General features: G+C 37.4%; 1 protein-coding gene and 1 non-coding gene across 2 annotated transcripts; both read right to left on the bottom strand.

Moving 5' to 3' along the window:
- Positions 1-7,635: 7,635 nt before the first annotated feature.
- Positions 7,636-7,798, bottom strand: LOC132537102 (U1 spliceosomal RNA). The gene has a single exon (XR_009548589.1). It is a non-coding gene; the product is annotated as a U1 spliceosomal RNA (small nuclear RNA).
- Positions 7,799-7,880: 82 nt separating this feature from the next.
- Positions 7,881-8,819, bottom strand: LOC103113249 (olfactory receptor 2V1-like). The gene has a single exon (XM_007522772.2). It carries the CDS (start codon positions 8,817-8,819, stop codon positions 7,881-7,883), a length of 939 nt encoding a protein of 312 aa, XP_007522834.2.
- Positions 8,820-19,572: the final 10,753 nt, after the last annotated feature.

A 19,572-nucleotide genomic window follows, 5' to 3' on the forward strand; every position in this document is an offset into this window, starting at 1 on the left:
ACTAACACTTCACAATCAACAAAAGATTAGTAATAGTCCCAAAATGTGGAAGCTCAACAGTACACTTCTTAACAACCTCTGGGTCAAAGAGGAAATAAAGGAAAAAATCAAAACATTTTGAGAGTTCAATGAAAATGAAGACACAAGCTATCAAAATATTTGTGACACAGCTAAGGCAGTACTGAGAAGGAAGTTCATAGCTATACAAGCACACATTAGTAAACAAAAAAAAGCACAAATAAACAGCCTGATTGCACATCTTAAAGATCTAGAAGAAGAAGAACAAAGGAACCCTAAAGCAACCAGAAGGACAGAAATCATTAAAGTTAGGGAAGAAATAAATAACATTGAGAATAAGAAGATCATACAATAGATCAACAAAAGTAAATGTTGGTTCTTTGAAAGAGTGAACAAAATCGACAAACCTTTAGCCAGATTCAAAACAAAAAAGGGAGAAGACCCAAATAAATCGGATAGTAAATGAAAAAAGAGATATCACAACAGACACCGCAGAAATTCAACATATCATGCGAGGCTTCTATGAACAACTATATGCCACCAAGCTAGAGAACCTGGAAGAAATGGACGATTTCCTAGATACCTACCAACTTCCAAAACTAAGTAAAGAGGAAGTGGATAACATGAACAGGCCCATCACAGCTAATGAAATTGAAACAGTTATCAAAAATCTCCCCCAAAATAAAAGTTCTGGACCAGATGGTTTTACAAATGAATTCTACAAAACCTTCAAAGAAGAACTAATACCTCTACTTTTAAAAGTCTTCCAGAAGATTGAAGACACTGGAATACTCCCTTCCAGCTTCTAAGAAGCCAACATAACTCTGATACCAAAAGCAGACAGGGACACAACCAAAAAAGAAAACTACAGACCAATATCTCTGATGAACATAGATGCTAAAATACTGAACAAAATTCTAGCCAACCAGATACAGCAGTCTATTAAAAAGATTGTTCATCATGACCAAGTGGGGTTTATCCCTGGCATGCAAGTTTGGTTTAATACACATAAATCTATCAATGTGATCCACCACATCAACAAAAGCAAGCCCAAAAACCACATAGTCATATCAGTAGATGCAGAGAAAGCCTTTGACAAAATACAACATCACTTTATGATCAAAACACTAGAAAAAATGGGAATAGATGGAAAATTCCTGAAGATAGTGGAGTCTATATATAGCAAACTGACAGCCAACATCATACTCAATGGTAAAAAACTGGAAGCATTTCTCCTCAGATCAGGTACTAGGAAGGGCTTCCCACTATCACCATTACTATTCAACATAGTGTTGGAAGTTCTTGCCATAGCAATCAGGCTGGAGCAAGGAATTAAAGGGATACAGATTGGAAGAGAAGAAGTCAAACTCTCCCTATTTGCAGATGACATGATAGTATATACAGAAAACCTAAGGAATCCAGCAAGAAGCTTTTGGAAATCATCAGGCAATACAGTAAGGTGTCAGGCTACAAAATTAACATTCAAAAATCAGTGGCATTCCTCTATGCAAACACTAAGTTAGAAGAAATTGAAATCCAGAAATCAATTCCTTTTACTATAGCAACTAAAACAATAAAATATCTAGGAGTAAACCTAACCAAAGAAATGAAAGACTTGTATACTGAAAATTATGAGTCACTACTCAAGTAAATTGAAAAAGACATAAAGAAGTGAAAAGATATTCCATGTTCATGGGTTGGTAGAATTAACATCATCAAAATGAATATACTACCAAAAGCCATCTGCCATGCCCCACTCAAATCCAGAATGATGGGTCTGACAGGGTCAGCATCCAGGAAAACTCTCTTCAAGGAAGAAGAATTCTGGGAGTGGGTCTTGTCATCCTGAGCAAATCTAAATTGGAAACTCTGATTATTGTTTTCATTACGTACATGGTAATGATGCCATGTAATCGGGAATGAACAGCCTCTGTTCCCAGATTAGATGCAGACGAACAAGAAATGAGGTAGATAAAGTTATGGGTCATCAAGTACATAAAGTTTTAGGAAAAATTCTTAATAATACTTACTCACCTCCTCTTATGAAATATGTTAAAACTCTATGTAAAATACTATCTGCTAAGACTATTACTCAGAAATGCATCACCCCATGAAGTACGACATTACTGTGAAAAACTGCAAGGCCATCTAATCAAGAAATGAGCTTTACTTTCTGTTTCAGATATTGTTTTTGTAAGGCTGAAAGATATATAAGTTCTCACTGGCTGAATAAAAATAGAGTTCAGATTCACCCTCCAACAGAGTGTGTTGTATTCTGTTCTCCTCCTGACCCACCAGGTGGTCACCTTCAGAGTTCCCTGATCCTTCCTGCTGTTCTTCTGCTGTAGCAGTCTGTTGCAGCCATCTACAAATTTAATGCTATCCCCATCAAGATCCCAACCACATTTTTTAGGAGAATAGAACAAATGCTACAAATGTTTATCTGGAACCAGAAAATACCTAGAATTGCCAAAAGAATCTTGAAAAAAAAGAACAGAACCGGAGGCATCACACTCCCAGATCTCAAATTGTATTATAGGGCCATTATCATCAAAACTGCTTGGTACTGGAACATGAATAGACACACTGACCAGTGGAATAGAATTGAGAGCCCAGAAGTGAGCCCCCACACCTATGGACATCAATCTTTGACAAAGGGGCTCAGACTATTAAATGGGGAAAGCAGAGTCTCTTCAACAAATGCTGTTGGAAACAATGGGTTGAAACATGCAGAAGAATGAAACTGAATCACTGTATTTCACCAAATACAAAAGTAAATTCCAAGTGGATCAAGGACTTGGATGTTAGACCACAAACTATCAGATACTTAGAAGAAAATATTGGCAGAACTCTTTTCTGCATAAATTTCAAAGACATCTTCAATGAAATGAATCCAATTACAAAGAAGACTAAGGCAAGTGTAAACCTATGGGACTAAATCAAATTAAAAAGCTTCTTCGCAGAAAAATAAACCACTATCCAAACCAAGAGACCCCTCACAGAATGGGAGAAGATCTTTACATGCCATACATCAGACAAGAGTTTAATAACCAACGTACATAAAGAGCTTGCCAAACTCAACAACAAGACAACAAATAACCCCACCCAAAAATGGAGAGAGGACATGGACACAATATTCACCACAGAAGAGATCCAAAAGGATGAGAAACACTTGAAAAAATGCTCCAAGTCTCTGATCGTCAGAGAAATGCAAATAAAGACAACAATGAGATATCACTTCACTCCTGTGAGAATGTCCTACATCAGAAAAGGTAACAGCAGCAAATACTGGAGAGGGTGTTAGGTCAAAGGAACCCTCCTACACTGCTGGTGGGAATGTAAATTGGTCCAACCTCTGTGGAAAACAGTCTGGAGAACTCTCAGAACACTAGAAATGGACCTACCCTATGATCCTGCCATTCCTCTCCTTTGGATATATCCTAAGGAACCCAACATATCCATCCAAAAAGATCTGTGTACACATATGTTCTTGGCAGCACAATTTGTAATAGCTAAAACCTGGAAGCAACCCAGGTGTCCAACAACAGATGAGTGGCTGAGCAAGTTATGGTCTATATACACAATGGAATACTACTCAGCTGTTAAAAATGGTGACTTCACCGTTTTCAGCCGATCTTGGATGGACCTTGAAAAAATTCATGTTGAGTGAAATAAGTCAGAAACAGAAGGATGAACATGGGATGATTTCACTCTCAGGCAGAAGTTGAAAAACAAGATCAGAAAAGAAAACACAAGTAGAACCTGAAATGGAACTGGCATATCTCACCAAAGTAATATACTCTGGGTGGGTGGGTGGGGAGAATACAGGTCCAAGAAGGATTCAGAGGACCTAGTGGGGGTTGTATTGTTATATGGGAATCTGGGGAATGTTATGCATGTACAAATTATTGTACTTACTGTTGAATATAAAACATTAATTCCGCAATAAAAAAGTACTAAAAAATATCATATTTATTTATTTTTAAAAAACCCTTTTAATATTGGTTTAGCTGTATCAGATAAAATTTGATAGTTCATCTCTTCATTTTTGCTGTTCTCCACATAATTTTTTCTCTTCTAAAAAAAATTATTCATTATTCAAACCTTATTCAGAAGCAAGTCTAGTCTCCACATGCTTGATGCTTTGCTCATCTCCTTTTCAAATTTTAATATTATTGATGATTTAATAATGGCTTACAATGTTATAAAATTACAAGATATAGTTCCTGACATAGTGGTTAAACTGCATTCTCTTTCAGGAAATAATTTTTTCATATCTATCCTAAACTACCATCTTAAGTCACAATTCAGTTCTAATTTTTCAGAATTTATTTATAAATATATTTGATTTAAAATATTGTATCTACTTATAGAAAAGTTTTGAATTGTCAGACAATAAATGATATACACATAAGGGTACTGTTAGAGAAAATTAAAACAGTGAACAAGAAAATTGTAAAAAACATATTTTCATTAGCCTGGAGTCATGGTTTCCATGAATGTGCTTAGTGATTATTTTATTTAATTTTAAACTTCTAAAAGATTAAGTTATTTTATTCCTCTAGCAATAGTGGTTCACAAGAACATAATTTATAATTCAAGGTATGTTTACTCTCTTAGTCCCACCTAGGGTATTATTTGTTGTGAAATATTAGTATCAGAGTCTATGAGTGTCAGTTGCGGAGGCGGCAGGACACAGAAAAAGGAGGTTTGGAGCAGAAAGGGAACACAATCCTTTATTTTCGCTGGCACCTCAGAGTTGGGTGAGAGAACAGCAGTTTGGGCCACATGGAGGTAGCAAAAATGGCCACCTCGCACAGCAACCTTCCCTACATCTAATCACCAAAGTGAAAGGCAGGCAAGAGAGTGAGGGGCAGAATATGGGAATAGCTCTCGCGAGAATGGGAAGGGGGAGGAGTAACCATAGCACTCCAGGGTAGGATAATAACTCTCGTGAGAATAGGAAGGGGGAGGAGTAACCAAAGCACTGCAACTATCGCAGGGAATTGACAATGCCTTCAGGGCACAACATGGTGGAACAGGTGCTCCGAGAATGTCCCAACTCTTGTGGGAACTAGCAATAGCCTGAGGGGACAATATGGCAGATGTGACTGCATCTGCACAATTTCCCAGCATATGAGTCACTTGGCTTTTATTATTTCAGTTTATTTAGTTATCTATATTCTACACTAGAGTGAAATAATTTGTTAATTGTCTTTTATGGAATAATAACCTCCAGTTCTATCTCTTTTGTCCCAAATGATACCATGCCATATTTAATTTTTTTTCATGTAATGGATAGAGACAGAGAAACTAAGATGGAAAGGGAGACAGAGACAGAGAGAGAAGGATAGACACTATAGCACTGCTTCATCACTGTGAAGCTCTCCCCCTACAGGCAGGGGTCAGGGGCTTAAACCCAGGTCCTTGTGCATGGTAACATGTGTGCTCAAACAAATGTGCCAAATAGCTGGCTCCACAGTGCCATATATTTAATGGTAGAGTAGTATCCCATGAAGAAACAGTCTGCAACTTTATTCACACATTGGTTGGTGGGTATTTTAGATTGATTCTATATTTTGGCTATTGTAAAAAATACAACTGTGAACACAAGGGTGCTTATATATATCCTTTCAAATTAGTATTCTCATGCCCTTTGGATGCATACTTAAGAGTGATATTGCAAGATTATAAGGTACTGCCATTTTTATTTTTTAAAGAAATGTCATGCCAATTTCCACAAGGAATGCACCAGTATACATTCTCACTGAAAGTATACTAGAAATATTCTTTGTTCACTTCCTCTTCAGCACCTGTTTCCAAACTTTCTGACTAGGCCTATCTAATGACTTTTGCATAAAATATAACTCTATTAAAACTGACAAACAATATGTTTCATGAACATATATTTTTAAACAGAAACTCTCCAGCTAGAATGTGCACTCCTTATTATATATCCTCTTTCCTAGTGTCTTCTGTACACTCTTATTTGTGAAAACTTGTTGGAATACTATAATATTATGACACTTTAATTGAGTGGTGACAATCTCATGATAGTATTCATTAAGCAATCCATTACCCTTATTTGAGATGACTGAAATAAATTTCATTCTTCAGTGAAGTGATATTTGGGCATTATTAGGAAAGTTCCCAGTTTCCTTTCTTGAACCATTTTTCTACAAATTCTAGAGGAACCATATTTAATATTACTCTTGGGGGCCAGGTGGTGAAGCATCTGGCTAAGCACATGCATTATCATGTGCAAAGATCCAGTTCCAAGCTCCCACTCCTCATCTGCAGGAGGAAAGCTGCAGTAATAGTAAAACAAGTACTGGTAGATGTCCCTTTGTCTCTCTCCATCTCTATCTCTTCCTTCCCCCCCCCCTTTTTTTCTCTGTCCTATCAAATAAAGACACATACACACAAAAATATACTAACATTGTCACAGCTTTGACATAAAGGCCTTCAAGTTTCCAGAACTCAGCATCTGTGTCTCTGTAATGAAATTCCCAGCTGGTGCTTCTAAAATGGATAAAGGGGTGGAAGATGTTAAATGTTGGTAACTTTTTGAACTGTTTCACATTCACTGAAAAGTGTTTTTTCATTTTATTCAATAATTAAGAACATATGAAGTTTTTTCCTGGTGCTCTATCAATATATCAATAGAACATACTGATTTTTTGACATAGATCAACATTTTGGCAACATTGTTAATATATCCTGCTTATAGTTTTATTACATGTAATAAATAATTTAAATCATTTACATTATATTAAGTAAAAATTAAAGCTGTTTTTGTATTTTTACTATTCTGTGTGCTCAAAAATTTGAAACTATGGGAGCTGGGCAGTAGTACAGAGGGTTAAGCACCAGTGCAAAGCACAAGGACTGGCCTAAGGATCCCGGTTCGAGCTCCCGGCTCCCCTCCTGCAGGGGAGTTGCTTCGTAAGTGGTGAAGCAGGTCTGCAGATGTCTTTCTCTCCCCTTCTCTGTCTTCCCTCCTCTCTTGATTTCTCTCTGTCCTATCCAACACATCAATAACAACAATAATAACTACAACAATAAAACGACAAGGGCAACAAAAGGTAATAAATATAAAAATAATTTGAAACTATTTTTTTAAGATGAAGAAAAGTTTGTCCTTTTAACATTATCTGAAAATAAGATTTTTTTTTAAATACCTGAGTCACTTAGCTACACTATAAAGTTGTCAGGTAACTTTAAGAGTAGAAAATAATTTTGCAAAAAGTAGCTAGTTTGACAAACAGGTCAATAGCTCTCATCTTGAGGACATGTGAGAATCATTAGAAGTCCCATTGGTGAGATATCTGAGCCCCACATATCAAATTCTAATTCTGCTGGTGTGAAATGAACCCAGAACTTACTTTATGGGCATTATTAATGAACATAGCAAGTGATTGTAATGCAAATGGTCAGAGAACCATTGACTAGACACACTAACACAGATCAGATTAAAAGATATTAATAGTACCACTACGTAAGACAAAACAACACTGAAGTGTTTACTGATTTTAACAGTCCATCATCTCAGCTGCTAATTTAACCATTAATGCTTCCAAGACACTTGCTTTTTAAGATTTTATTTATTTTATTTCTCAGGGGAGAAAGTGGATGCAGTCCCCAGCTACCACAAATTATGCAGTCAGGTTTCCCACATTTGGGAAAATCACAGGATTCAGCACATCAAGAGTGGAATGGGCAAGCCCCACCCAGGGAAAACCACCTTCATGCTCATGGTATCTCACCTGCCTGCAAGTAAGATCTTTGTTTTTGTGTTAAGTGATAATGTGCATACTACTACAGACATGCCTTTCTCTCATGGAAAGTGCAATTTCTGCCCTCTACTGGGAGGACTGACACCTTGCCATCAATTTTTTCAGTGCATTCAAAACTTCCCTGTTTCTTAGACTATAGGCAAGAGGATTCAGGAGAGGGGTGAGGACAGTTCCAAACAGAAAGAGACCTTGATTCAGCTTAGGTGTCTTGGCAGAGCCAGGTCTCATATAAATACACATACCTGGACCAAAATAAAGTCCAACCACACAGAGATGAGAAGAGCAGGTAGCCAGAGCCTTGTTCCTACCTTCTGGGGAGTTCATTCTGAGTACAGCAAGGAATATGAGAACATAAGAAGACAAGATGAGAGATAAAGGCAGCAGAAGAACAAGGATACTTGTTACAACCACTGCCTTCTCATAGTCAGAGATATCTTCACAGACGATCCTAAGTACAGCCATGACTTCACAGAAGAAGTGAGGGATTTCTCTGGGACTGCAGATGTGAAAATGCAAGGTGAAAGCAGTGTGACCCAAGGAAGTAAGTGTCCCTACAGCCCATGACGTGGCTGCCATCTGCAAGCAAACCTTAGGACTGATGATGAGCGAGTACCGGAGTGGGTTACAGATGGCCACATAGCGATCAAAGCACATGAGTGTTATCAGAACACACTCTGCAATGGCCACAGCTAGGGAGACAAATATTTGAGTCCCACAAGCCAAGAAGGAGATACTTTTCCATCCAGAAAAAAAGTTGACTGCCATCTTGGGAACGATGCTTGAAGTCAACATCAAATCCATCAAGGAGAGCTGGCTGAGCAGGAAGTACATAGGGGTGTGTAGCCGAGAATCTAACCCAATGAGGAGAATCAGAAGGGTATTGCCAGTGAGGGCAGCTGTGTAAATCAGTAGAATGAGGGAGACCATGGCTGTGATGTACTTAAATTCAGGAAAGAAACCCAGAAGTGTGAAATCTGTCATTTCTGTGTCATTTCCTTTCCACATGGCTCCCTAGGAGACAATTGAAAGTAAAAATTAAAAATATATATATATATACAAATTAGTTATGAAATTATACATAGTATTGAAATAGTAATGAAATTATATATAGTATTAATGTTTTGGTGTATTTTCCTTTTTTAATTAAAAGAAGTTTTTGTTCTTTATTGGGGATTAATAGTTTACAATCAACTGTAAATACAGTAGTTGGTACGTATGTAACATTCCTCAATTTTCTTTTTTTTTGAATTATTTTATTTATTTAAAAAAGGAGACATTAACAAAACTATAGGATAAGAGGGGTACAACTCCACACAGTTCCCACCACCAGAACTCTGTATCCCATACCCTCCTCTGATAGATTTCCTATTCTTTATCCCTCTGGAGTACGGACCCAAGGTCATTGTGGGATTCATTTCTCAATTTTCTTTTTTTTTCTCTCTCTTTTTTTTTCAAAATATTTTATTTGTTTATTAATGAGAAAGATAGGAAGAGAGAGAGAAAGAACCAGACATCATTCTGGTACATGTGCTGCCAGGGATTGAACTCAGGGCCTCATGCTTGAGAGTTCAATGCTTTATCTACTGCGCCACATCCTGGACCACTCAATTTTCTACATAATACTCTAACCCCCTATCTAGGTCCTCTTCCACCATCATGTTCTAGGATCACCCACCCCTGCCCCAGAGTCCCTTACTTTGGTAAAATACAGTAAATCCAGTCCAAGTCCTGCTTTGTGTTTTCCCTTCTATTTCTTTTCAACTTCTTTCTATAAATTGGATCATCCCACTAAAATAGAACATATAGTCTTGGGTTGATAGTTCAGAATAATTCACATTGTTCTTTTTTTTCTACTACTTTTGAAAATAAGCAGCCTGGTGGTGGTGCACCTGGTTGAACACACATGTTACAATTTGCAAGGACCTGGTTAAAGCCCTTAGTCCCCACCTGCATGAGGAAAGCTTCACCAGTGGTAAAGCAGTGATGTAGGTATCCCTCTGTCTTTCTTCCACTCTATTTCTTTCTTCCTCTTGACTTCTGCATGTTTCTATCCAATAAAGAAGTAAAGATTTAAAAATTTTCTAAAAATAGAAAATGATACTATTCCTCTATTGCCATTATTTCTTTATAAATATCTTTGGGGAAAAATATTTCTTATTCAGATAGGTATTATAGACTTAATTCAGCTATGGAAAAATACAGATACAAAATTTGTGCTATACTTAACCATCAGTTACAACAGCTATATGCATGATAGGCACAGAGAAGTATTTTAGGATGTTTATTTCTCTGGATTATCACTTCCTTCTTAAATTCTCTTAATTTTTATTGTCTTTTATTTATTTATTGCACAGAGACAGCGAGAAATTGAGAGGGAAGGGGATGATAGAGAGGTTAGAGAGACATAGAGACACCTACAGCACTGCTTCACTATTCAGAAATCTTTCCTCCTGCAGATGTGGACTGGGGGGCTTGAACCCAGGTCCTTGCACATTGTAACTTGTGTGTACAGCCACTACCTGGCCCCTCCTAGATTTTCTTAGATATATATAATTATAACATCTGATATCAGTACAACCCTTTAAGTCTCTACACACAACTTTACAAAATTTATAATAATAGCATATAAAGCCATCTCCTCTTATGACGCTCATTTGACCTCCTTATAAAATCATTATAAAATAGTGCAGAAAGTGACAATTGTTAAAATGATATTTTAACACCATCCTAATTACCAAACTTCCCAGAACATGATGATGAAGAGACTTAGGTTGGTGTTGGTGGGAATGGTAGGCAGACACCTGTCATGTGGAGATAAGAAACTATATCCATGTATCAACAACTGTCCTATAAAACCTTATTTCCCCAATAAAGTGATTTGAAAAAATATACAGGCCAGTAGTAGACTAGAACTCCAATATCTGGGGACTGGGCAGTGGCATACCCGATTAAGCGCACATAGTGCAAAGTGCAAGGACAGGTGCAAGGATTCCAGTTCGAGCCCTCGGCTTCCCACCTGCTTAGGGGTCGTTTCACAAGCAGTTGTTTATCTTTCTCTCCGTATCTCTATCTTCCCCTCCTCTCTCAGTTTCTCTCAGTCCTATCCAACCACAACAAGAACAAAAATGGAAAAAATGGCCGCCAGGAGCAGTGGATTCTTAGTGCCAGAACCTAGCCCCAGCAATAACCCTGGAGGCAAATATTAATAATAATAAACCAAAACAAAACCCCAATATCCTATTCTATCATCTTGACAGTATGTTAGTGAAATTATTGAAAATGTCATTTATAAATTGTTATAAATACACTATTTTCCTGAAACATAAATGTATGAGTGTGTGTATGTCTGTGTCAACATTAACACAACACCCAAGTTTCTGTTACTTTTCATAAGAATACTGAAAGGAATATACTATCCACCTCATCCCAATGCTTCTTTCTTAGAAATAGTGAAATACTGTGCCATTGATTTTCTTCCTTCCTTCCTTCCTTCCTTCCTTCCTTCCTTCCTTCCTTCCTTCCTTCCTTCCTTCGTTCTTTCCTGCCGTCCTCCCTTTCATCTTTTGTTTTTCCAAAACACTGCTCAGCTTTGGCTCAGGGAATTGAATTGGGACTTTGGAGCCTCAGATATGAGATTCTCTTTGTATAACTGCTGTGCTATATCCCTGGCCTGATTGTTTTCCTAAATGTGCAATTTAATTTATACCCACTGCTTCCATTCAGACACTTTGTAATTATAAATTTGTTCACCAAAAAATTGATTACTGAGTTAGAAATATAGCACACCTGGAGAGTGCACCTGCTTTGCAATGCATAAAACCTTTTGTTGAATCCTGCCTCCCCTACATTTGATGACATTCTGGTGTTGTGGTGTCTTTCTGTCTCTTTGTGCATGTGTGTGACTTTTATTTCTACATGAAAAAAAAAAATCCAGAACAGTGAAGACTCAGCAATGACAAAGAGAGAGAGAGAGAGAGAGAAGAAAAAGAAAGAAAAAAGAAAGAAAGGTGGGAGAGGGTCACAGTACACTCCATAAAGCAAACACAACACCATGTGTAAAGGAAAGGGGTTCAAATCCCTAGTCTCCATTTCATGAGGGAAGTGTCACAAATGTAGAAGCAGTGTTGCTGGTGTCTCTCTTTCTCCCTCTGTTCACTCCTTCTCTCGAAATTTGGCTCTATCAAAAGAAAAAAAAAAAAGCCACTAGGAGTGGTGACTTTAGTGGGCAGACACTGAGCCCTATAACCCTGGTGGCAGTAAAAATAAATTTTAAAGATTAGAACTTTGCTCAGACACTAGAATCCCGTTTTTATAGATTTCACAGACACCGATTGGTTGGTAATGCCAGAAATAGGTATTTATTTTTACATATCCATCTTTTATTTGAGCATCCTATGCTGATTACCTTCAAATCAAGACATCACACACTAATCAGAACCTGTGTTATTCACTGGGTTTTTTGGTTGATTTTTTTTTCTGTGACAATAGTTTAAGAGTTTTTACAAAATTATGACAAAAATTGTCATCATGCTCCACTCTTTCTTGCCTTAATGTAAGTTTTAGAAATGGTCAGAAGCTACTGTTTCAGAAGGGATGGACCTTTATTAAATTTCTAACTTTGCAGAGAAGAAAAACCTGCTTCTGTGATTTCAGTGCTATGTTACACAGCCTCTCATAGCTCAAGTGCTCAAGCTTCTTGAGGCTTTTAGATAACACCAGACTTAACTAGGTTCTATTATTATGAACTCTCATTACAAACACTATCTCTGTCTCAACTAGAAGCTATTTTATTGGTGTTTGTGGTTATATGTGTTAACATCTGCTTCATTCTTCAAACCATAGTACTTAAGTTGAAAGACACTGGTGAGTCTTGCCTTTGTTTTTTTTCTAGATCAAGCGTATTGCCATCAATGAAAATGAAGATATGTGATAGGACTGAAATTCATAATTTCTGACTCAGAACTTAGTGTCTTTACCAAACTAGATGCTTTTAAGCACAGAATCATTTTTTTACAGAAATCATTATTTTGCCTTCTTGCTCGTTATAGGATTCAAACCACCTTTCTGCTTTCCATCTTACTGGAATATGTGGAAGGAAGATCAGCATTATTATGTAAATGTGAAAAAATGATATTCACAAAATACACATAAGTTTTCCCAGTTACATAGTTAAATAACATATACCCATTTCTGTGTCCATTAGTTAGCTGTTTACCAAAATTCCACTGCATGGATGCTATTGGTGCCTAATTATACAGTTACCGTTTTGAATGACTTTCACAAGCCTGAAAATCAACGTTATATCCCCATTGAGATTCTTACCTTATAATTTGTGTTTAGTCATTATAATTTCTTAGAAACTGTAAAATATTCATAATTCATCCCCCGATTGATATTGATTATATTGTTAAAGAAGAGAATGTAAGCCATTTCAGTGGGAGAAAACAGGTAATTGAGTTGGACTGAATAGGCTGGTTCTCCTTAGGTTGTCAGCTTGGGAGCAGGACTGGGATCTCCCCAACTCCCCAATGCCCTGAGGTTCAGTGCAGAGTGACTGGTCATCTGGAGCACTGCTGTTTTGTGATTCAGCCCCACTAGCTCCTCATTAAGAGCTAAAAGCCCAGGTGAAATGTCCTAGAGGAATCCTCTCCCTAGGACACAATTAAAATTTTGCAAAACAGCTATATATAGTGAATTATTTTTGTGGTTTGGTCAGCACCATTATCATTTCCCTAGAGATACAAATTAGAATTTCTCTGAATTGTAATCATTCACATCACACCATCATTAAATTACTTTTCTTTTCTTTCTAACATCTTATTTTTCTATTCTATTCCCAGGATCCACCCTCCATACTTACCTCCTTTACCTATAATTATTTTTTTTATACTTTCTTATTGGATTGATTATCCTTTCCCTGCAAGGTCAATTTAAGTTTTTCTTACCAGGGAAGTTCTTCTTTATTTACATAGTGAATATTAACTTTTTTCTCCATTAATTATAACCTCTAGCTTTCTCTCTTTTATACCCACAGTATACAGTTGTTTCTTTCTTACCACTCTCTCACAGTTGATTGACAATGGATGTGAAATTATAGAAGCCTAGGGTTTTTCTTCAATCTTCATTTTGTTTCCTATTCCTTTTATATTTATTTGTTTTTGTGGACCCCAAACTTAAAGCACGAGTGACTTAACCACATCAAGGTCTATTTTTTTTTTTTACTCAGGAGGGGAGAGGAGAGAGAGAGAGATGGGGGGAGAGAGAGAGAGAGAGAGAGAGTAGTACAAGAGCTTCCCCCTTGCAATGGCACTACCATATGTTGTGCTAAGGCTTCAGTGTGTCTCACATGCATAAAAAAAGCATACACTGATAGTATTCCATTATGTAGATATACCACAACTATCTTTGTTGTTGGACACTTGGGTTGTTTTATATTTTGGCTATTACAGATACTGTTGTCATAAACAGGTGCTTGTAAATCTCTCTTTTTTCTCATTTCCATGCCAGAATCCACAATTCCCAACAGTCACTTTTTCCTTTTTTTCTTTTCTATTTTATTTTGATAGGACAGAAAGAAGTTGAGAGGGAAAGAGTATGTGATAAAGAAGAAGAAAGAATAATATTTGCAAACCTGCTTCACTAATTGTGAGGCGCCCTCCCTGCAGGTAGAGGGTGGAGACTCGAACTTGTGTCCTTGTGCATAACAGGTGTGCTTTTCTGGCTATGCCACCACCAGGCTTCCTGTAGACCTGTTTTTGCATTTTTATTTATTTATTTATTTATTTATTTATTTATTTATTTATTTTCCCTTTTGTTGCCTGTTTTTTTATTATTGTTGTTGTTATTGATGTCATCATTGTTAGATAGGACAGAGAGAAATGGAGAGAGGAGGGGAAGACAGAGAGGGGGAGAGAAAGATAGACACCTGCAGACCTGCTTCGCTGCCTGTGAAGTGACTCCCCTGCAAGTTGGGAGCCAGGGACTTGAACTGGATTCCTTAAGCCTAGGCTGCTGGTCCTTGCACTTCGCGCCACATGTGCTTAACTTGTTGAGCTACCACCCAACTCCCTGTGTGTATGTGTTTTTTTTTTAATAGATATGTAGGTGAGAAGTTACAGGTGACAGTAGTAGGTCCACTTCTTATGATTTAATTATCTTCAAATTGTTTTCCAAAGGGGCTGGATCTATTTATAGTCCCACCAACAGTGTAAGAAAAAAAGGGTTCCACTACCTTTTTATAAGCATTTGTTTTCTCTCTTTCTCTCTCTCTCTCCATATATACATGTATATATATATATGTATATATTGCCATTTTCACAGGGATAAAATGCTAGTCATTGTTTTAATTGCACTTTTCTCATCATCAGTGACTTTGAACATTTTTCATATTCCTACTGACCATCCAACCTCTTTTGTGATGGAGTCTGTTAAGATACTTTTCCCATTTTAACAATCATTTTATTAGGAGATCAGTGATTTACAGTATAGCTATTAACACAAGAACATAATTTCTCATCTCCCTGTGATAGGTGTTTGCAAAACACTGTCACACCCAACTTAAGTCCATTTGTATATGTGCCACAACTTTCTGAGCCACTCACTTGTCTTTGGGGATCTTGGTTACTTCTTTCTATTTTTTAATTTCTTTATTGGGGAATTGATGTTTTACATTTAACAGTATACAATAGTTTGTACAAGCATAACATTTTTCAGTTTTCCATATAACAGTACAACCCCCACTAGGTCCTCTGTCATTCTTTTTGGACCTGTATTCTCCCATCCCCACCCATCCACCCCAGTCTTTTATTTTCATGCAAAATGCCAATTCCAGTTCAGGTTCTACTTGTGTTTTCTCTTCTGATCTTGTTTTTCAGCTTCTGCCTGAGAGTGAGATCATCCCATATTCACCCTCCTGTTTCTGACTTATTTCACTTAACATGAATTTTTCAAAGTCCATGATCTTAGTTACTTATAAAGTTGACTTTTACAGAGTGAGATGCCATGAACACAGGTGTACACACACAATTCTCTTCACATAGGTGTTTTTGTTTTATTTGGTTAAAATCCCCAGAAGAAGAACTTTTGGGTCATAGGGTAGGTTCATTTCTAGCATTCTGAGAGGTCTCCAGGTATAGTTGCTATTGGTAATGCTATTGAGTTTTCTTGAGTTCTTTATGTACTTTGACTATTAGATCTTTGTTTGATGTGTGCATACTCTCGTTCAATAAGGAATCTTTCTGTTTTTCTGGTGGTCTCTTTTGCTGTGCAGGAACTCCTCAGTTTGGTACAATCCCATTTGTTTATTTTTGTTTTCCTTGCTATGGAACTTGAGTTCTCAAACACATTTCTAAAGTAGATACTGTGAAGTGATCTACCAACATTTTCTTCTGTGTAATTTGTGATTATTTCTCTGATATATAAATATTTGATTCATTTTGAGTTGTCTTTCCTACATGGTAACATGTAATGATCCTATTTCATTTGTATGCATGTCACCCACCAATTTCCCCAACACACTATTTATTGAAAAGAGTCTCCTTTCTTCATTTAATGTACTGGAATCCTTTGTGCTATCCTACCTGCAGTGATAAGTGTGATGACTTATTTCTGAACTCTCAATTCTATCCATTATTCTGAGTGTCTTTATTTGTTCCAATACCATGCAGTTTTGATTAGTATTCCCTGTAATACAGTTTGCTTTTTTTTTTTTTTTCTAATGATCAGCTCTGACCTATAGTGTTGCAAGCCATTGAACCTGGGACTTCAGACCCTCAGGCATGAGAGTTTCTTTGCATAACCATTATACTCTCTGCTGCATCTGCCCACTGTAATGTAGTTTGAAGTAAGGAAATGTGATGCCTCAATTATTGCTAGGCATTTTAAGGATTGTTTTGGTGATTCTAGGTCTTTTGTGATTACACATAAACTTTTGTTTTATTGCTTTAAAGAAGTTAGTTGAAATTTTGATAGGGATTATATTGAATTTATATAATGTTCTCAGAGCAATGTTGATTTTAATGGTGTCAATTCCTCAAACTGATGAGCATGGGATGTCTTTCTACTTCTTTGTGTCTTCTATTTCCTTTCATAGTGACTCATATTTTTCATTAAACAAGTCTTTTGCATCTTTTGTTAAATTTATTCCTCTATTCTTATCTTTTATCCATTGCCTAGGTGAGGAAAGTTTTCTTCACTAATGTCTAGGAATTCTTTATCTGCTTTTCTCTCTTTCTCTTCCTCCTCAGGCATCCCAATGACTTTTTTTTTCCTCTGATGAAGTCTGCTATTTCACATAGAGCTGCTTCATTTTTCATAAGCCTTTCTTCTTCAGCTCATTTGCAGTCTCGCAGTGTGGTGGTTTTGTCCTCCAGTCCCTGTTATTCTGTTCTCAAGCTGGTTTATGTTAGGCACAAGGCACCTTAAATAGGCCTTTATGCTTTCTTTAATTTCTAATATTTCCTTTTAGAGCTCTCTTTCTGAAGTTCTTAGCTCTTAAGTGAAGAGCTTCCTGGTTTCCTTAATTCGCATTGTATGTTATTGTTGGTGTCTTGAATTGCCCTAATTAATAACTTCCTGAGATCAATCTCAGACATGTTTTTCCAGTTATGATGTACTTCCACGGTTTTGTTGTGTGTTGTTTTTGTTCAACCAGCAGGTGGCACTGTGGGTATATTGTTTATGAATGCTATAATGGTGATGGGGAGGGGGAGGGAAGGAGAGGGTTGGAATTTTACCTCTTATTTGATTCAGGGTAGGATAAGTCCGTGATGGATAAAGGGTATTCAAGATGGGGCCATCTATTCCTCACTATTTTTCTCAATTCCTTATCCCAGATGGGTGATGTGGACTGACTTTTTCAAATTATTCTGGTTTCTATCATTTTCTTCAGCAGCCTTGGTTTTTTGGCACACTTCTGCTTGTCTGCTGAAGCATGTCTAAGGCACTGGCTATCCCATTTTCTCAGCCCCCTGCTGCTGTTATCATTGGAGTTCCAGTTACTTTTGTCCCCAGGATAGTCTCCCTCACCACTTTGTGCTCACCTGTTTTTCAAATCCTGTAGGTTGTGCTGTGAGGTCCCAGGTTTTAATTTTTTAAATGTTTTTGTTGTTGTCATTTGTTTGTTCGGCTTTGTTTTGGGTGAGAGTTTACCTTCACTGTGCTGTATATAAATTTTTGTAACTTAACGCCTTAGTAAAATAGCTAATGTCTATAGGCATTTTAAAAATATTTTTTAATTTATTCCTCTTTTTTTGCCCTTGTTGTTTTATTGTTGTAGTTATTATTGTTGTTGTTATTGATGTCATTGCTGTTGGATAGGACAGAGAGAAATGGAGAGAAGAGTGGAGACAGAGGGGGGAAGAGAAAGACACCTGTAGTCCTTACTTCACCACTTGTGAAGTGACTCCCCTGCAGGTGGGGTGCCAGGAGCTAGAACCTGGATTCTTAAGCCTGTCCTTGTGCTTTGCCACCACCTGTGCTTAACCCACTCCGCTACCGCCTGACTCCCAGACTTCTTCTACTAGATTCTCTGGATGTTCTTTCTTTTTCACCCAAATCATTTTACTAGTAAAATAATGATTTATAGGATCCACTGGATATATGTATTATGTTATCTGTAAATAGTGATAGTTTTAATTTTTCTTTTACAATTTGTATTCCTTTTATTTCTGTCTCTTGCCTAATTTCTTTTTTTAAAACTTTTTATTTAAGAAAGGATTAATGAACAAAAACATAAGGTAGGAGGGGTACAACTCCACACAATTCCCATCACCCAATCTCCATAACCCACCCCCTCCCATGATAGCTTTCCCATTCTCTAGCCCTCTGGGAGCATGGACCCAGGGTCATTGAGGGTTGCAGAAGGTAGAAGGTCTGGCTTCTGTAATTGCTTCCCCGCTGAACATGGGCGTTGACTGGTCGGTCCATACTCCCAGTCTGCCTCTCTCTTTCCCTAGTAAAGTGTGTCTCTGGGGAAGCAGAGCTCCAGGACACATTGGTGGGGTCTTCAATCCAGGGAAGCCTGGCCAGCATCCTGGTGGCATCTGGAACCTGGTCATTGAAAAGAGAGTTAACATACGAAGCCAAACAATTTGTTGAGCAATCATGGATCCCAAGCTTGGAAGAGTGGAGAGGAAGTGTTAGGGAGGTACTCACTGCAAACTCTAATGTACTTCTGCTTTCAGGTATATATTTTGCAGTAGTTTATGGATACGTGTGAACATAACCTCTCTCTCACAGAAACTGGTGTATATCTAGGTTATGGGACTTTGTTAGAAAGTGAACTACCAGAGATGAAATTAAAGTGTACTATAAAAGGAAAGGTCTCACCCGAGTAATGAAGCCAAAGGGTTGTCATTCCACATGTGAAGTCTCTGGACACAGTCTGAGGTGAAGCATGTTGAGGTGGCAATCGTTGTGTTGGTTAGGTTGTGATCAGCGGATGCAATATTATTTGGTTTGGATTGGGAGATGCATATGGGAAAGTGGGCCCTGTCCAAGGGTTCCAGGACTCTATAGTGGAGATGTGAGGTTCCTGCTATCTTGGGGTTCAAAAAGATAATTGATAGGTAATGTTATCATCACATTATTTGGTAATTGGGTTAACTTTTAAAAGTCCTCTTGTTATGGTTTGCTGTACAGTATCCAGTATCTTGTATATAGCTATGCTATTGGATGCTTCTGATCTGCTTGGTCTAGGATTTTGAGAGAGTCCGCATATCAAATACACAGCCTATATATTTAAAAGATTCAGTTTGTG

Source organism: Erinaceus europaeus, chromosome 2, assembly GCF_950295315.1.
Source record: "Erinaceus europaeus chromosome 2, mEriEur2.1, whole genome shotgun sequence".
Classification (NCBI taxonomy): domain Eukaryota; kingdom Metazoa; phylum Chordata; class Mammalia; order Eulipotyphla; family Erinaceidae; genus Erinaceus; species Erinaceus europaeus.